This window comes from Zootoca vivipara, chromosome 9 (assembly GCF_963506605.1).
Source record: "Zootoca vivipara chromosome 9, rZooViv1.1, whole genome shotgun sequence".
Classification (NCBI taxonomy): domain Eukaryota; kingdom Metazoa; phylum Chordata; class Lepidosauria; order Squamata; family Lacertidae; genus Zootoca; species Zootoca vivipara.
This window is the reverse complement of record NC_083284.1, coordinates 72899328-72912920: the sequence shown is the minus strand read 5'-3', so window position 1 is coordinate 72912920 and position 13593 is coordinate 72899328. Positions and strand designations below refer to the sequence as shown.

General features: G+C 43.4%; 1 protein-coding gene across 1 annotated transcript in view; it reads left to right on the top strand.

Moving 5' to 3' along the window:
* Nucleotides 1–13593, top strand: part of MFSD10 (major facilitator superfamily domain containing 10) — a 29498-nt gene that overhangs the window by 13924 nt on the left and 1981 nt on the right. Inside the window, 6 exon segments of the mRNA XM_060279041.1 lie at nt 1486–1560; nt 4352–4540; nt 7174–7282; nt 8714–8816; nt 11206–11426; nt 12434–12535. Of these exon segments, the coding sequence (XP_060135024.1) occupies nt 1486–1560; nt 4352–4540; nt 7174–7282; nt 8714–8816; nt 11206–11426; nt 12434–12535 (799 nt within the window).

Genomic DNA, 13593 nt, shown 5'->3' with positions numbered 1-13593 from the left:
ATAGTTATATTCCAGCCAATCTTTCAGATTCTCAATGTTGCCTTAGCAGGCTGACACTGGTTATGCCTGATCGTTCTTTTTTTAAAAAGAAAGGGCAACTGTATTCCCCGGTTCGTTCACAAAGGAATGTGGAGACCTTATCGGAGCAGTGTGATTCTAATATACAGCTTTTCTCTAAAGCAGAATATGTTGCATTAGCTACCTCATTAGTTGGCATCCCGGGTTTATCTGTTTACAATGCTAAAACGGGAGCTCAACTTGCTTGCTCTTTGGCAAAGACAATTAATCATACCTCACGTGCATTAACTCTTCTGAATCAAGAGCAAAAAGTTCTCAGGGAAGCTGTCATTACTTTGAAAGCTGCTGTAGACTACCTCATGCTGCAAAATCATTTAGGATGTGAATCAGTGTCTGGCATGTGTTGTTTCAATTTGTCTGATAATAGCTACCATGTGCAAAAGCAAATTGATCAACTGCAAATTTTGGCTCACAATATCACAGTGCACACCTTGCCACCTTGGTGGGATAATTTCTGGTCATGGTTGCCAGGGTTCGGTTGGCTTCGAACTTGGCTAATGTATGGATTCATGATTTTAGTTCTCCTAGTGGGAACGTGCTGCTTTATTCAGTGTATCCCATCTCTTGTTACCCTGTGTTCATCACTGTGTCTGGCTAAACCTTCCACTGGCATTTCAAGGAAGGATCTGTATGAGATCCGACGCCATCTACAGGAATGTAATGAGGATGCAATGCCCTTATTGTCCTAAATGCAGGAAACTTTCTTCTGCAAACAAAATTAAATTAAAAAGGATGAGATGTAGTGGTGACTTTCTAGTGATCTATGGAAGGGAATCAGGTACTCATAATTATGTGTGCCTGTAGAGGATGTCTGAGCTTCGTGGCTCCCTTGATATACCTCTGCTGCCTGAATTATGAAAATCCTGGTCTTGGACATAGGTTTCTGGGATGATTACTGACTCCATTTCTTTCCACCTTTAAAACACGTTTCAGTCTGGGTTGCAAGAAACAGGCATTTGTTGCCATTTGTTTCATGCCTGGCTGTAAAACATTTGGCTCAATAGATCTGGGTAAAAGGGCATCTGTTAATCTTCCTTCCTTCCTGTTAGCCTTTGAAAAGCTGACAAACCTGTTTTCTGACAAGACACTGTTAATCTATGCAAGAATTCCTGGGCCCCTTTCCTTTCTTTAGTTGTAGTTTCTTTGAAGTCCAGGAAGTCTTTTTAGCATCTTGGTGTTAGTTCCAGATCTTCCCAACAGTATCAGATTCAAGGTGGGAGGAAACCTGGGAGGGGTTTTAGAACTTAGGATGAATTCTATTGGATGATTTGAATCTTTGTAACCTTTTGATATTGTAATAAAAAGATCTGGCGAGGGGAGAGCAGGACGCACTTTCCCTCCCAGAGATTTGCTGGTTGAATCTCTGTCCTTTGTCTTTTGTTTCCATGTGGTATTCCCACAGGAATAAGCAAAGGGAATGTCAGCCTCTCCACTGCAATAATTGCTGACTTGCAAAGTCCAAAAGCTCGAAGCAAAGGCATGGTGAGTTGACGGCCTGGTTTGAGCCTTTGATTAGGATATTTGCTGTTTAATTTTTGATCAGCCACCTGGACGTGAATGTGTTCCGCATACAGAGCGGGATTGGATGAGATGCAACATTGACAGGAACATGGCCGCTCCCCAGTTTTGTTTACCCAATACTAGACTAGGATCATGGCCACTGGTCCCATCACCTCCTGGCAAATAGAAGGGGAAGAAATGGAGACAGTGAGAGATTTTACTTTCTTGGGCTCCTTGATCACTGCAGATGGTGACAGCAGTCACGAAATTAAAATACGCCTGCTTCTTGGGAGAAAAGCAATGACAAACCTAGACAGCATCTTAAAAAGCAGAGACATCACATTGCCTACAAAGGTCCGTATAGTTAAAGCTATGGTTTTCCCAGTAGTGATGTATGGAAGTGAGAGCTGGACCATAAAGAAGGCTGATCGCCAAAGACTTAATGCTTTTGAATTATGGTGCTGGAGGAGACTCTTGAGAGTCCCATGGACTGCAAGAAGATAAAATCTATCCATTATTAAGGAAATCGGCCCTGAGTTCTCACTGGAAGGACAGATCGTGAAGCTGAGGCTCCAATACTTTGGCCACCTCATGAGAAGAGAAGAATCCTTGGAAAAGACCCTGATGTTGGGAACGATTGAGGGCACAAGGAGAAGGGGACGACAGAGGACAAGATGGTTGGACAGTGTTCTCGAAGCTACGAACATGAGTTTGACCAAACTGCGGGAGGCAGTGCAAGACAGGAGTGCCTGGCGTGCTGTGGTCCATGGGGTCACGAAGAGTCGGACACGACTAAACGACTAAACAACAACAACAACAACAAGAAGACTAGGAATATTAGGTGCCATTTCCCACAGAATCCCAAGGGGGTGGGGGTGGTTAAAATTCTCCAGTCACGGTCCAACCTGACTTCGGCCTAAACTTCATGCTTCTTTCTATCCAGTAGAAAAATTGCAGATTCTAGGTGGTATCCAATGCAGTTCAAGGACTTCTGCTTGCACAACAGAACACCCTCCCCCTCTTCACCCTTTGCCTAAATGTGTTCTGGAGTTTTGCCCCCAACCCTCTGGAGCAAGTTTGGGGACTGTGCGAGGGGAGTATGAGGAGGCACAAGCAGCGGCCGTAGTGGCAGCCCTGGCTCTGGTCGTGTCGCAGGGAAGAAGACGCAGCTCTCCTGAGGCTGGTGCCTATGCTCTCAAGATAAAGGGTAAAGGGTAAAGGGGACCCCTGACCATTAGGTCCAGTCATGACCGACTCTGGGGTTGCGCGCTCATCTCGCATTATTGGCCGAGGGAGCTGGCGTATAGCTTCCAGGTCATGTGGCCAGCATGACAAAACTGCTTCTGGTGAACCAGAGCAGCACACGGAAACGCCGTTTACCTTCCCGCTGTAGTGGTTCCTATTTATCTACCTGCATTTTGACTTGCTTTCAAAATGCTAGGTTGGCAGGAGCTGGGACCAAGCAACGGGAGCTCACCCCGTCACAGGGATTCGAACCGCTGACCTTCTGATCAGCAAGCCCTAGGCTCAGTGGTTTAACCCACAGTGCCACCTGGCTCTCAAGATAGCTTACACCATATAGAAGCTTTATCAGTACAACTTAAAACATCTTCGTATGTGTTGGCTTTGTGCAAAGTGCATACTTTTCCCAATGAAACCAATAAAATATTAAGAACAAATTCCTCAGGAAAGTGCTCTCGCTCCCCAACGGGACTCCAGCTGCTCTTCTTTGTGCTGAAGCTGACGTGACAACAATACAGGCGAGAATTGATTACCTGTGCCTAAATTATGTGAAAAGACTTCAGTCTCTTTCGGAGGAGAGATTCCCCGCTATGTCTTACACAGAACGGGAACAGACCAAAGGCTGGCATCCAACGCCTCTTGCCCCAATATCAATTACAAGATCTTCAGGTGACCATGAAGATGGATAAGAGGCACTTAAGAGACTGTCTCTTTAGGTCTGATATAGAAAGGGATCTAACCATGATTGCTTCTACCAAGAGCTCACCATGGTTCCCACTTATCAAAACGGAGCATGCCCGAGCCAGATACCTCACAAAGCTCCCACTTGCCGTACTAAGATTTGCTTTTACAGAACTACGATTCCAATCGATGCCCTCGGCCATGTTGGATGGACGGTACATTACAAAGAGAGACTCTGTCTGTGTGGACAACCCTGCATCAAGGACTTGTGCCATTATTTATTGCAGTGCCCATTATATATAGACCCAAGAGACCAATTTATAAAACCCCTGTTTACGAATGGACCACATTTGAATAGGGTGGAAAGGGTGAAATGGCTGCTGAGCGACACCGACGACTGTGTTACTTATAAACTAGCACTCTATGCACCGACAGCTAAGAAGATCAGAAGGAAAGAACTAGACAAAATAGCGGTCAACTGCACAGGGGATTCAGATATTTAATTTGGCACATATTACCCGAGAATCTTCTGCTATGCTATTCTATTTAATGCAACAAATAATTTTAGTAGCCATGACCGTGGTTTTATTGTATGTGTGGTGCCCGATGATTTTTATGGTTATTGTTTTTTGTTCTCCTTCTGAATGATGCCATGGCCTATGGCTAGTGCAAAAAAAGTTTAATTGGTATTGGTAACAAAATATTAAGTTACTATCGAGAAAAATGAATGTGTAATTATGGGTATCTGTGTTTCAAATAGTACATGTCCGTATTTGCTGCTCTGGAAGCTCTATTAGAGTTGAAGGAGGAGAGAAATGTTACTAAATAAGTATTACCCTTGTTTCCCTAGGCCATGATTGGTGTTGCTTTCTCCTTGGGGTTTACCTTTGGGCCTATGCTTGGAGCATACCTCTCCATGGAAAAAGAGAAGGGAGAAATCTTCTATGTTCGGTCTGCTATGTTTGCTGTCATGTTTGCAGTGATTGACTTGGCTTTCGTCTTCATGTTGCTGCCAGAGACACTCCCCAAAGAAAAACGGGTAACATGTTCTAGAGACAGATAGTCACCATCTTGGTCTTGACAGAACATCAGGGAACCAGTGCCTCCATTTTTAAGCAGAATCTGGCCCAAATAAATCGTCTCACTCTGCTCTGTATTTTCAAAACAGGTCTGGAGCTCCATGTATGCCTGTTATTGGCAAGTGAGGAAAGCAGTTCAGTGGCAAGTTATCTTCCTTATGTTCCATTAAGTAGAATTGCAGAAGAACACATAGTCCTCAAGGGCAGATTTTTTTTTTACTGCATTCAAGTCCCATCTCCCCTCCAAAGAACTTGGGGTGGTGTACAGTCGTCGTTGTCCCCCCCGCTTCCCATTTAATCATCACAACAACACGAGATAGGTTAGACTAAGAGAGAGAGAGCCCACAGTCCCCCCATGAGCTTCATGGCAGAGAAGGGATCCAAACTCTGGTCTCCCAAGTTCTAGTCTAGCAGCCAAACCACCACATAATGCTATCTTTATTGCCCTAGTTGGAGCATGGGATATGGATGGAAAAGGCGGACTGGGTTAAGCGGTCCAAGTCACTAAAGGCAAAGTAGCAAATACGATTTTAATGGTTCTCCATTCATTTTGCAAATGCTTAAGATAGTTTTTAAATTAATCTTGATCCTTCCAAGAGCTGCTTTGAGCTACTTGGCTTTTTAGTGCTGAGAAATTATCAAGTGTAATTTTACTTTAATTCTGGACAGAAAAGGCACACAATGAGAGAAATGATTAACCAACATAGTTTAGGCCTTGGAAGTGCGCAAGTGGCTGTGTGTGTTTGTGTGGTGTCAGATGGTGGGCGTCAGCTCTAACCATTAGCAGAGCGAAGCAGCTGCCAGATGGATGGTGTATTGCATACTGTCAGGGAGGAAGAGAGATGAATGTGGGATTTTTCTGCTTCAGGTGTCAAAAGTTGGTTGACCTTGGTCACTATGCACCTTCATTCGCCGAGGGACCCTTTGCTGCTCTGCCTCAGGCAGCAAAGTACATTTTGTCAGCCCTGGTGCAGATACAGGAAAAGTAAAGCTAAACTAATTCCCAAAAGGCATTGTTAGAGAAGTACTGTATAGTCATTTGAATCGGGGATCTCTCAGCCACCACAACCCCCTGAATCAGGGATATTAACAGCACATTTACACGTCCACTCAGGAACAAGTCGGAAAAAGTCCCTCGAATTCAGGGGGGCTTATTCCCAGGTAAGAGGGTATAACATTGCATCCTAAAGACACCTTAAACCTGTTTTATAGCACAATGTTGTGCATGGATACTTTGACAAAAGTCCCATTGGGTTCATTGGACTCAGAATTGCACCAGAGGCCCAGGCCCAGACAGCCCTGCATGCATACTTGTGTGTTTCAGATCTCCTGGCTAACATGCGTAAGCTGTAAGAGTCTGTCTCCCTTGCTATGTCTTTCCTCTACATATGATGAAAATAACTGGATGTAGCTATAGTGTCATTTTAAAATAACTACTTAGAGTGCATTGTACAAGCAGAATTGGGAAATGGTTGTTTGAGATCACCAACTGAATTTAGAACAATGTGCATAATAGATAAAATTCTGATTTGGTCTATGCAACTTTAAAAGAAAAGTGTGTTAAAATAAATATCAAATGTTATACCATCACAAACCAGATATATAAACCAGGACAAATGGGAGATAGATTTTTTTGGGGGAAATAAATATGAGGTTTTCTTTACCATTGGTGGGGTTGTCTCAAAGTGGAAAACTATTAAAGGACATAAAATAAAATTTAAAAGTAAAAATTGTTTTAAGACCCAGACTTAAAAAAAACAAAACTTTTTATTGTTTCATTAACCAGTACACTCAAAACAATAAATGCTAACCAGAATTAGATAGCATAATAGAATACCAAGGAATAAATGAAACGAAACTGGTTAATCTAAATTTGCTGTTGTTGTTTAGTCATTTAGTCGTGTCCGACTCTTCGTGACCCCATGGACCATAGCATGCCAGGCACTCCTGTCTTCCACTGCCTCCCACAGTTTGGTCAAACTCATGTTGGTAGCTTCGAGAATTAGTCCCTGTATAACTTAGTCCCTGTATAACTTTCGATTAGTGTGAGGTAGCCTTCTCTCTTTCCCAGTACTCTTTATGTGTTAGATAAATTCCCTTTTATTTATACCTGTACAACCCAAAATTTGGCTCCTAAGATAAGATTTCCAGCCAGAGCAGACTCCCAGACTGATTTTGCAGCAACATGGGGTGGAAGTGTCAGTCTTGCTCAGGGGTCAGCAACCTTTTTCAGCCGTGGGCCAGTCCACTGTCCCTCAGACCATGTGTTGGACCAGACTTTTTTTTGGGGGGGGGGGGTTAAAAAAATGAATGAAAAAATGAATGAATTCCTATGCCCCACAAATAACCCAGAGATGCATTTTAAATAAAAGCACACATTCTACCCATGTAAAAACATGCTGATTCCCAGACTGTCCGCGGGCCAGATTTAGAAGGCGATTGGGCCACATCTGGCCCCCGGGCCTTAGGTTGCCTACCCCTGGTCTTGCTCATGCAGGTAGCACTAAAATCCTGGTTTTGTGTGGCACGCAAAGCAGCTCAGTCACAGCCGCTTCCGACTCAATTCTTTCTTTCCTTCTCCCTGTTTTGTTAGGTGTCCTCCGTTATGTCCGGTTTCCAGTCAGCAGCTGGCCTGATTAGTCCTCGGGCTCTGTTCCAGTTCTCTGCAGTCAGCCAAAAGATGGAAACCTCTTCGAAAGAGAGCAAGTCCTTGAGCTTTTTGTGCTTCCTTTTATTATGAAGTTGCCTGTGCATGTCAAAATCCACTACTTTTTTTCTCCTTTGTGCCAACCCTGATGTTGCAAAACGTTGTGTTGTCTTTCTTCACAATGAGGCTCAGCCCTTTCCTGAATATATTTGCATATCTGCACTTTTGCTTGAGATTTGGCAGTCATCCCAGTGAGCAATCTGGCTTGGGTTTATGCAGAACATAGCATGAAAGAATGATTGCAGAGATGCTTTGAGTGCATAAGGCCTCTGTGTGCATCAGCTTCCATTAGTAATAAATATATATACTCTCTGACATGTGGAATGAAACATGGAGTTCAATAGAAATAGGTTTTTCTATAAAAACACACACACACAAAAAGCACAATTCAAGTAAAAGGCACATTTACTCTGAACTAGTAATCACACTGGTATTTTTCTTACCACACCTGCATAGTAGGATTAGTCAAGTACTGAAGCTTTCAATACTTTTGCAGAGAAAGCCTCTTATCTCACCATCTTTTAAAATGTATTTGTTTAAAACATATTTATGCCACTTCTAACATATATCAAGGTATAGCATCTAATTTATTAGAATTTTGAGCATAGCTCTAGTGGCTTTAGCCCAAACGTAGCAGAGTTTTCCTGCACAGCGCAGAAGCTAGTTGAGGTGGAAATGACTAGTCGGCTAGACGCAGAATAACTATTTACAGGATTTATTAAAAGAAAATAAAACCAGCAGAGTTTCTGCATACAAAGCAAAGCAAAATAAATCCTTACTCTCTCTCTCTCTCTCTCCCCAACCATACGCAGCACTCCTACTCCTAACACCCACAAGAAACAACTGTGCTAGCATTCCTAGATAACAGAGTTCAGTGCTGGCCATTAACCAATCAGAGAGTTGTTGCCAGGCCAGGCAGACCTTGGCTTTTTGCCCAGAGTAAATTGACACTGCCTTGAGTTAATTGTGTGAAGCAAGAATCTGTAAGTTTCCCATGAGAACCAATTATCAGAATCCGAACATAATTACTATCCCCTTACGCAGGGGTCACGTTCCGGGGATAGCACATGACACCAAAATCACGTGTAGTCAAAACGCATTGGGTGCAGGGGCAGGTGGGATTGCCAACACTCCCCCCCCCCATGTCTGTCTCAGTGGGCTAGCGGAGATGACCTTCTAAGGCATGGAAAGGTCAGCAAGGGAACAGAGGAGGAAGGGGCTGGAAGCAGTGTGTGTATGCAAGGAGTCAGTATTACATCTGCACTGGATTTGTGTGTTGTAACAGCTTTCAGTTTTCCACAACTGAAGCCAGAGCCTCACCTGAGATTTGCAAAGTCTAGAGCTGCTTTTTTGAAGGTTTTGATTCTGTTGGTATGTTTACTTTTGTACTTGTTCTTATGAATTTGATCGTGGTGTTTTGTAATAGATCTCAAGATCCTTGGCCTGGTGTATTTCCTGTATCTTTTCCTGTTTTCTGGTCTGGAATAAACTCTGAGTTTTCTTGTCCATCAACACTTCCAATTCAGCAGGTATTTCGCATGATATTTATTTTATTTGTCAAAATAGTGAGCATTACAAGAGATCAGTATAAACAAAGTTCTATCATGGTATTTACTCGGATGACCTCTATGTTTAATTACAGTATTAGATGTCATTCCCACTCCAGTCCACCCCCATAATGTAGGCTCTGGTTGAGAAAACTCATCTAGTGTTGCAGTTTCTTTAAAAGAAGGCCATTTTCTCTGAAAATATTTGCCCTGTTAGCTTGCTCACCTGAAGTGGAAACTCAGCCGGCAGTCCTCTCTCATGTGAGTGAACATTCCTATAACCATTTTACCTACCTATTTCCTTGATACATTTAAATCATGCTCTTCCACCAAGGATATGTCTGACAATTTAGCCCAGGCATAAGTAAACTCAGCCCTCCAGATGTTTTGGGACTACAACTCCCATCATCCCTAGCTAACAGGACCAATGGTCAGGGATGGTGGGAATTGTAGTTTCAAAACACCTGGAGGGCCGAGTTTGCCTGTGCCTGATTTAGCCTCTGCAACTCTGTTAGGCTGAGAGAGTTTCTTCCAAAGGCTAATTACCACATTTCATGTCTGAGCAGGGATTCAAACTCATGCTTGTGCTCTTTTGGAACATAGAGACGGCATTCTCCAGGTCTGAGAGATCTCCTTTCAAGGTGCTCTGCTACGGACCCAGGTGTATGTGGCGGCTAAGTCTGGGAGGCTGCCTGCCTCTCAAATTCCCTACAATGTGGGGGGGCCAGACTGTATTCTGAAAAAAAATATGAACGAATTCCTATGCCCCACAAATAACCCAGAGATGCATTTTAAATAAAAGGACACATTCTACCCATGTAAAAACCTGCTGATTCCCAGATTGTCCGCGGGCCGGATTGAGAAGGCGATTGGGCCGCATCCGGCCCCCGGGCCTTAGTTTGGAGACCCCTGTGCTAGAGCAACACTGCGCCATGCACCCCGGGGCATTGTGTTATATTATAACATGCCAGGCACTTTCCCACACAGGCCCTGACCCCAGATAAGTCTACTACTGGTGGGGCAGGAGGGTGGGCTCAGGCAACTGCCGTTGCTAATGGGCCCTGCTAGGGAACACAAGGCCTGGTAGCTGCTCAGTGCTAACACTGGTTCTCTCATATCTTTTGTTTACCTCAGTTTCTACCATATGATGATGATGATGATGATAATAATAATAATAATAATAATTTATTATTTGTACCCCACCCATCCGGCCAGGTCTAGCCAGCCATCCTGGGCAGCTTCCAGCAAATTACAATTTTTTAATTAATTTTTGCATATTTTAACAATGTCAACAAACATATGAACATACAAACGTAACCCATAAATCCTCCCCCTTCCCAAAGGCAAGAATATTCCCAGACTGTCTTCCATCACGGTATGATTTTTAAGAGCTTAGTTTTTTTAGGATTCATTGATGGTAGCTGATTCTGTGTTGTTGGTGGGGAAGCTGCCCACGAAGGCTTCCCTCTCGCAGGGACACCAGAAGCTGGGGGCAGCTTTTCATTTCTGACCGTGGAGATGTTTTGGTGACCAGAGGTCATTCCCGAGAGGCAATTTGGTTTGTAATGATCAAGTGTTGCCCAGGCACTGAATGTTTTTCATTATAAAAATGTGAATGGAGTCAGATTTCATCCCCCACCCCCGGCAACACAGAGGTTTTGCCAGGTACTTAAATGACTCAGCCCATGACATAAATTTGCTTTTGCTCATTTATATGTAGAAATGCCCCTGGGAAATTAAGATGGTGTCTGAATCATAGAATCATAGAGTTGGAAGAGACCACAAGGGCCATCCAGTCCAACCCCCTGCCAAGCAGGAAACACCATCAAAGCATTCTTGACATATGTCTGTCAAGCCTCTGCTTAAAGACCTCCAAAGAAGGAGACTCCACCACACTTCTTGGCAGCAAATTCCACTGTCGAACAGCTTTTACTGTCAGGAAGTTGGTTGGCCAGGTGTGTGATTTAGCAGCAGTACACCTTGCAGGGCAGCTGGCTATCCTAATATATTGAAGATTAAAAAGGAGAGGAGGGCCAAAAGATCTGAGGTATGTTGGCAAAGTCCTGGGAATTGGACCCCTGGGCCACCCCACCCCCCAACATCCCTGTATGTTCCTGTAATAATTTTACAAGCCTCCAGTAAGAGGGGAGATTGAATGCTTTATGGTAAGGCTTCTAACAAACATGATTGCAAATCAAGCTAAACTACTTTGCCCCTAAGAGGGCTGTGTCATAATTACTAAACTGGTTAGTTAGTGAACATGCCCAAATATCTACAGTATGTATTCCTTAAAATATAACAGCGCCAGCCATGCTAATTTTGGGAGTTTGGACATGGAGAAGAAAATAACTTTTTTCCTGTTTTCTCTTAGTCTGGAACAAGGGAAGATGTTTTTCTTCATTGGAATTACGATGGCTCTAATCCAAGGAGGTTACACTCGCCAGATTGAGCCAGGAAACGAAGTGAAGACTGTAAAAAGGGTGGGGCTTGTTTTCCATTTGAACTTTCCATTTGAACTTTTTTTGTACTTTCTCTTTCTTTTGCTTCATGCATACGTGAAGAATTTTCAGGAAATGTGTCTTCTGTCCTTTAACTTGCAATAGAGTGGTACCTCGGTTTATGAACACAATTGGTTCCGGAAGTCTGTTCATAAACTGAAGCGTTCATAAACTGAAGCGAACTTTCCCATTGAAAGTAATGGAAAGTGGATTAATCCGTTCCAGACAGTCCGCGGAGTACTTAAACTGAAGCGTTCATAAACTGAAGCAAACTTTCCCATTGAAAGTAATGGAAAGTGGATTAATCCGTTCCAGACGGGTCCGTGGAGTACTTAAACTGAAAGTACCCAAACCGAGGCGTACTTAAACCAAGGTATGACTGTACACTCAAGATTGTGGGATTTAGGCTCACATGCTGGTGGTAAACTTGCCTGAACAACTCTGCTGCATGTTCTTGTTTCTCATAAAGGCAAAGTTGAGAAGAACTTCTAACACTATTGGGTCCAGTTGCACCTAAAATACAAGATTAAAGGGACAAGAATGAATTGGAGATAGTTTGAATGCTCACTGGGTTTGACAGTGCAGACTTGTTCTAATTATTTGAATAACTGAAGGAGTTGGGTTATGTTGAAAGTGTTGCTTGGTAGCTGGGGTTGTTTCTGATGCAACAAAAGTGTTTCTTTTGTTTGTAAGCCATCCAGGGCATTTTTGTCAATGGACAGCTGTCCAAACGTAAGAAGTAGATGAACTACAGCAGCTTTTTAGTCTGAGACATCATGGCAAACGGACAGATACTCCTGCTACCTCCCTGCTATAGAACTCCTTCCTTGACTCCACTACTTTGCAGCCATTTTGCTTGAGCTCTCAAATCTGGGTCTGCTGACCAATGTACAGTCCCAGCCCCAATAACTCTCAGGAGGCAGTGGTCTCCTTCCTAACCAGGGCCTCGGCCCAAAGATGCATGGTTCCCTCTTAAAGACCCAATCCTTTATCATTTTATTTCTCAGATGTTTTCTAGTGCTGGGCTCTTAAGTGTTTTGCCTTGGTAGGGAAAGCCAAGAAGTAAAAAAACTGACAAGTAGTAAATGATGATGATGGTTCTTTCTTTCATAGGGTTAGCCAGCCAAAAGGGAACCGTAATGGGAATCCTAAGGAGTCTGGGGGCCCTTGCAAGAGCTTTTGGACCAATTGTGTCAGCAACAGGTAATTGTGCATGTATGTGTGTGCCCACATGCACCCTTGTCAGTAATAGAAACAATCTACTGTTCTAAATGGATTTCACCAGGGAGAAGACCGAATCTCACACTGCATATCATGGAAAGTGTTTCAGCTATGGTAGGATTCCTGTTTTCATGCTTTTCTCAGGAAAGGTTGCAATAGCAACATGCATTTTCCTCGATACTGTGATACAGAGAAGTGCATCCACGCACCCCACATTTTGTTTGTAATTTGTCTCACAAGATAGTTTTGGGAGCCAGCTAAAATTATAAACTTGCATCTCTCCCTCTCCCTTCTAACGTCTATAACTACAAAATGGCTGCCTTGAGGTTGTTGCAGTCACTTTCTTTGCCTTTGCTCCAGTTTTTGGTTTGATGTGGGGACTCTTCAGCCCCCTCACCCAACCTTCCGTTCCCACCATTAGGTTTAAGAAGCATCTTTTGGATAAGAGCTTTTTTAAAGGGGAAATTCTACTGGTCAAAGTCCAATCTCCAAATGCTTTTTGAACTTAGGAGTTTTAAAAATCAATTTGGGTATTCTTCCAGGGAAATTCTGAGGGGAAAGGTAAGGTTTTTATCTCACTGTGGGCTTGCTGTAGATGTTTATGTGTATGCTTTGACGCGAACTAGCTCTGTATTGGAAAAAGCAGCATTTGAGGCTCTCTGAGGAATTGACCTTCCTGTAGCACTTGCTGACTAGAGAGAAGCAAAGTTTTGAACCCCGGTTACTTCACAGGAGCCTTCCTATAGCTTGCGCCAGGCACAGAGCCTCAGAAAAGCAAACAGACCTGCAGCAAAACGTTTGTGGAGCTGAGTTGCGTCCTCGCCACTTTCCCATCCATGAGGCTTTCCTCATGGTAGAGTTCCTGGAGCATTTTCTGACACCTGCTGTCTTGGGCAAATGTGGTTGTTGTTTTTTATTGGGCCCTGGCTGCTGCCAGTCTATTGATATCGTTGGATAGGAGTAGAGGGTTCTGCTTTCAGTTTGGTACAAACTGTTTCGTGGAGGCCACTTTAGGAAAGTTCCCATTTTTTTTCTGACTA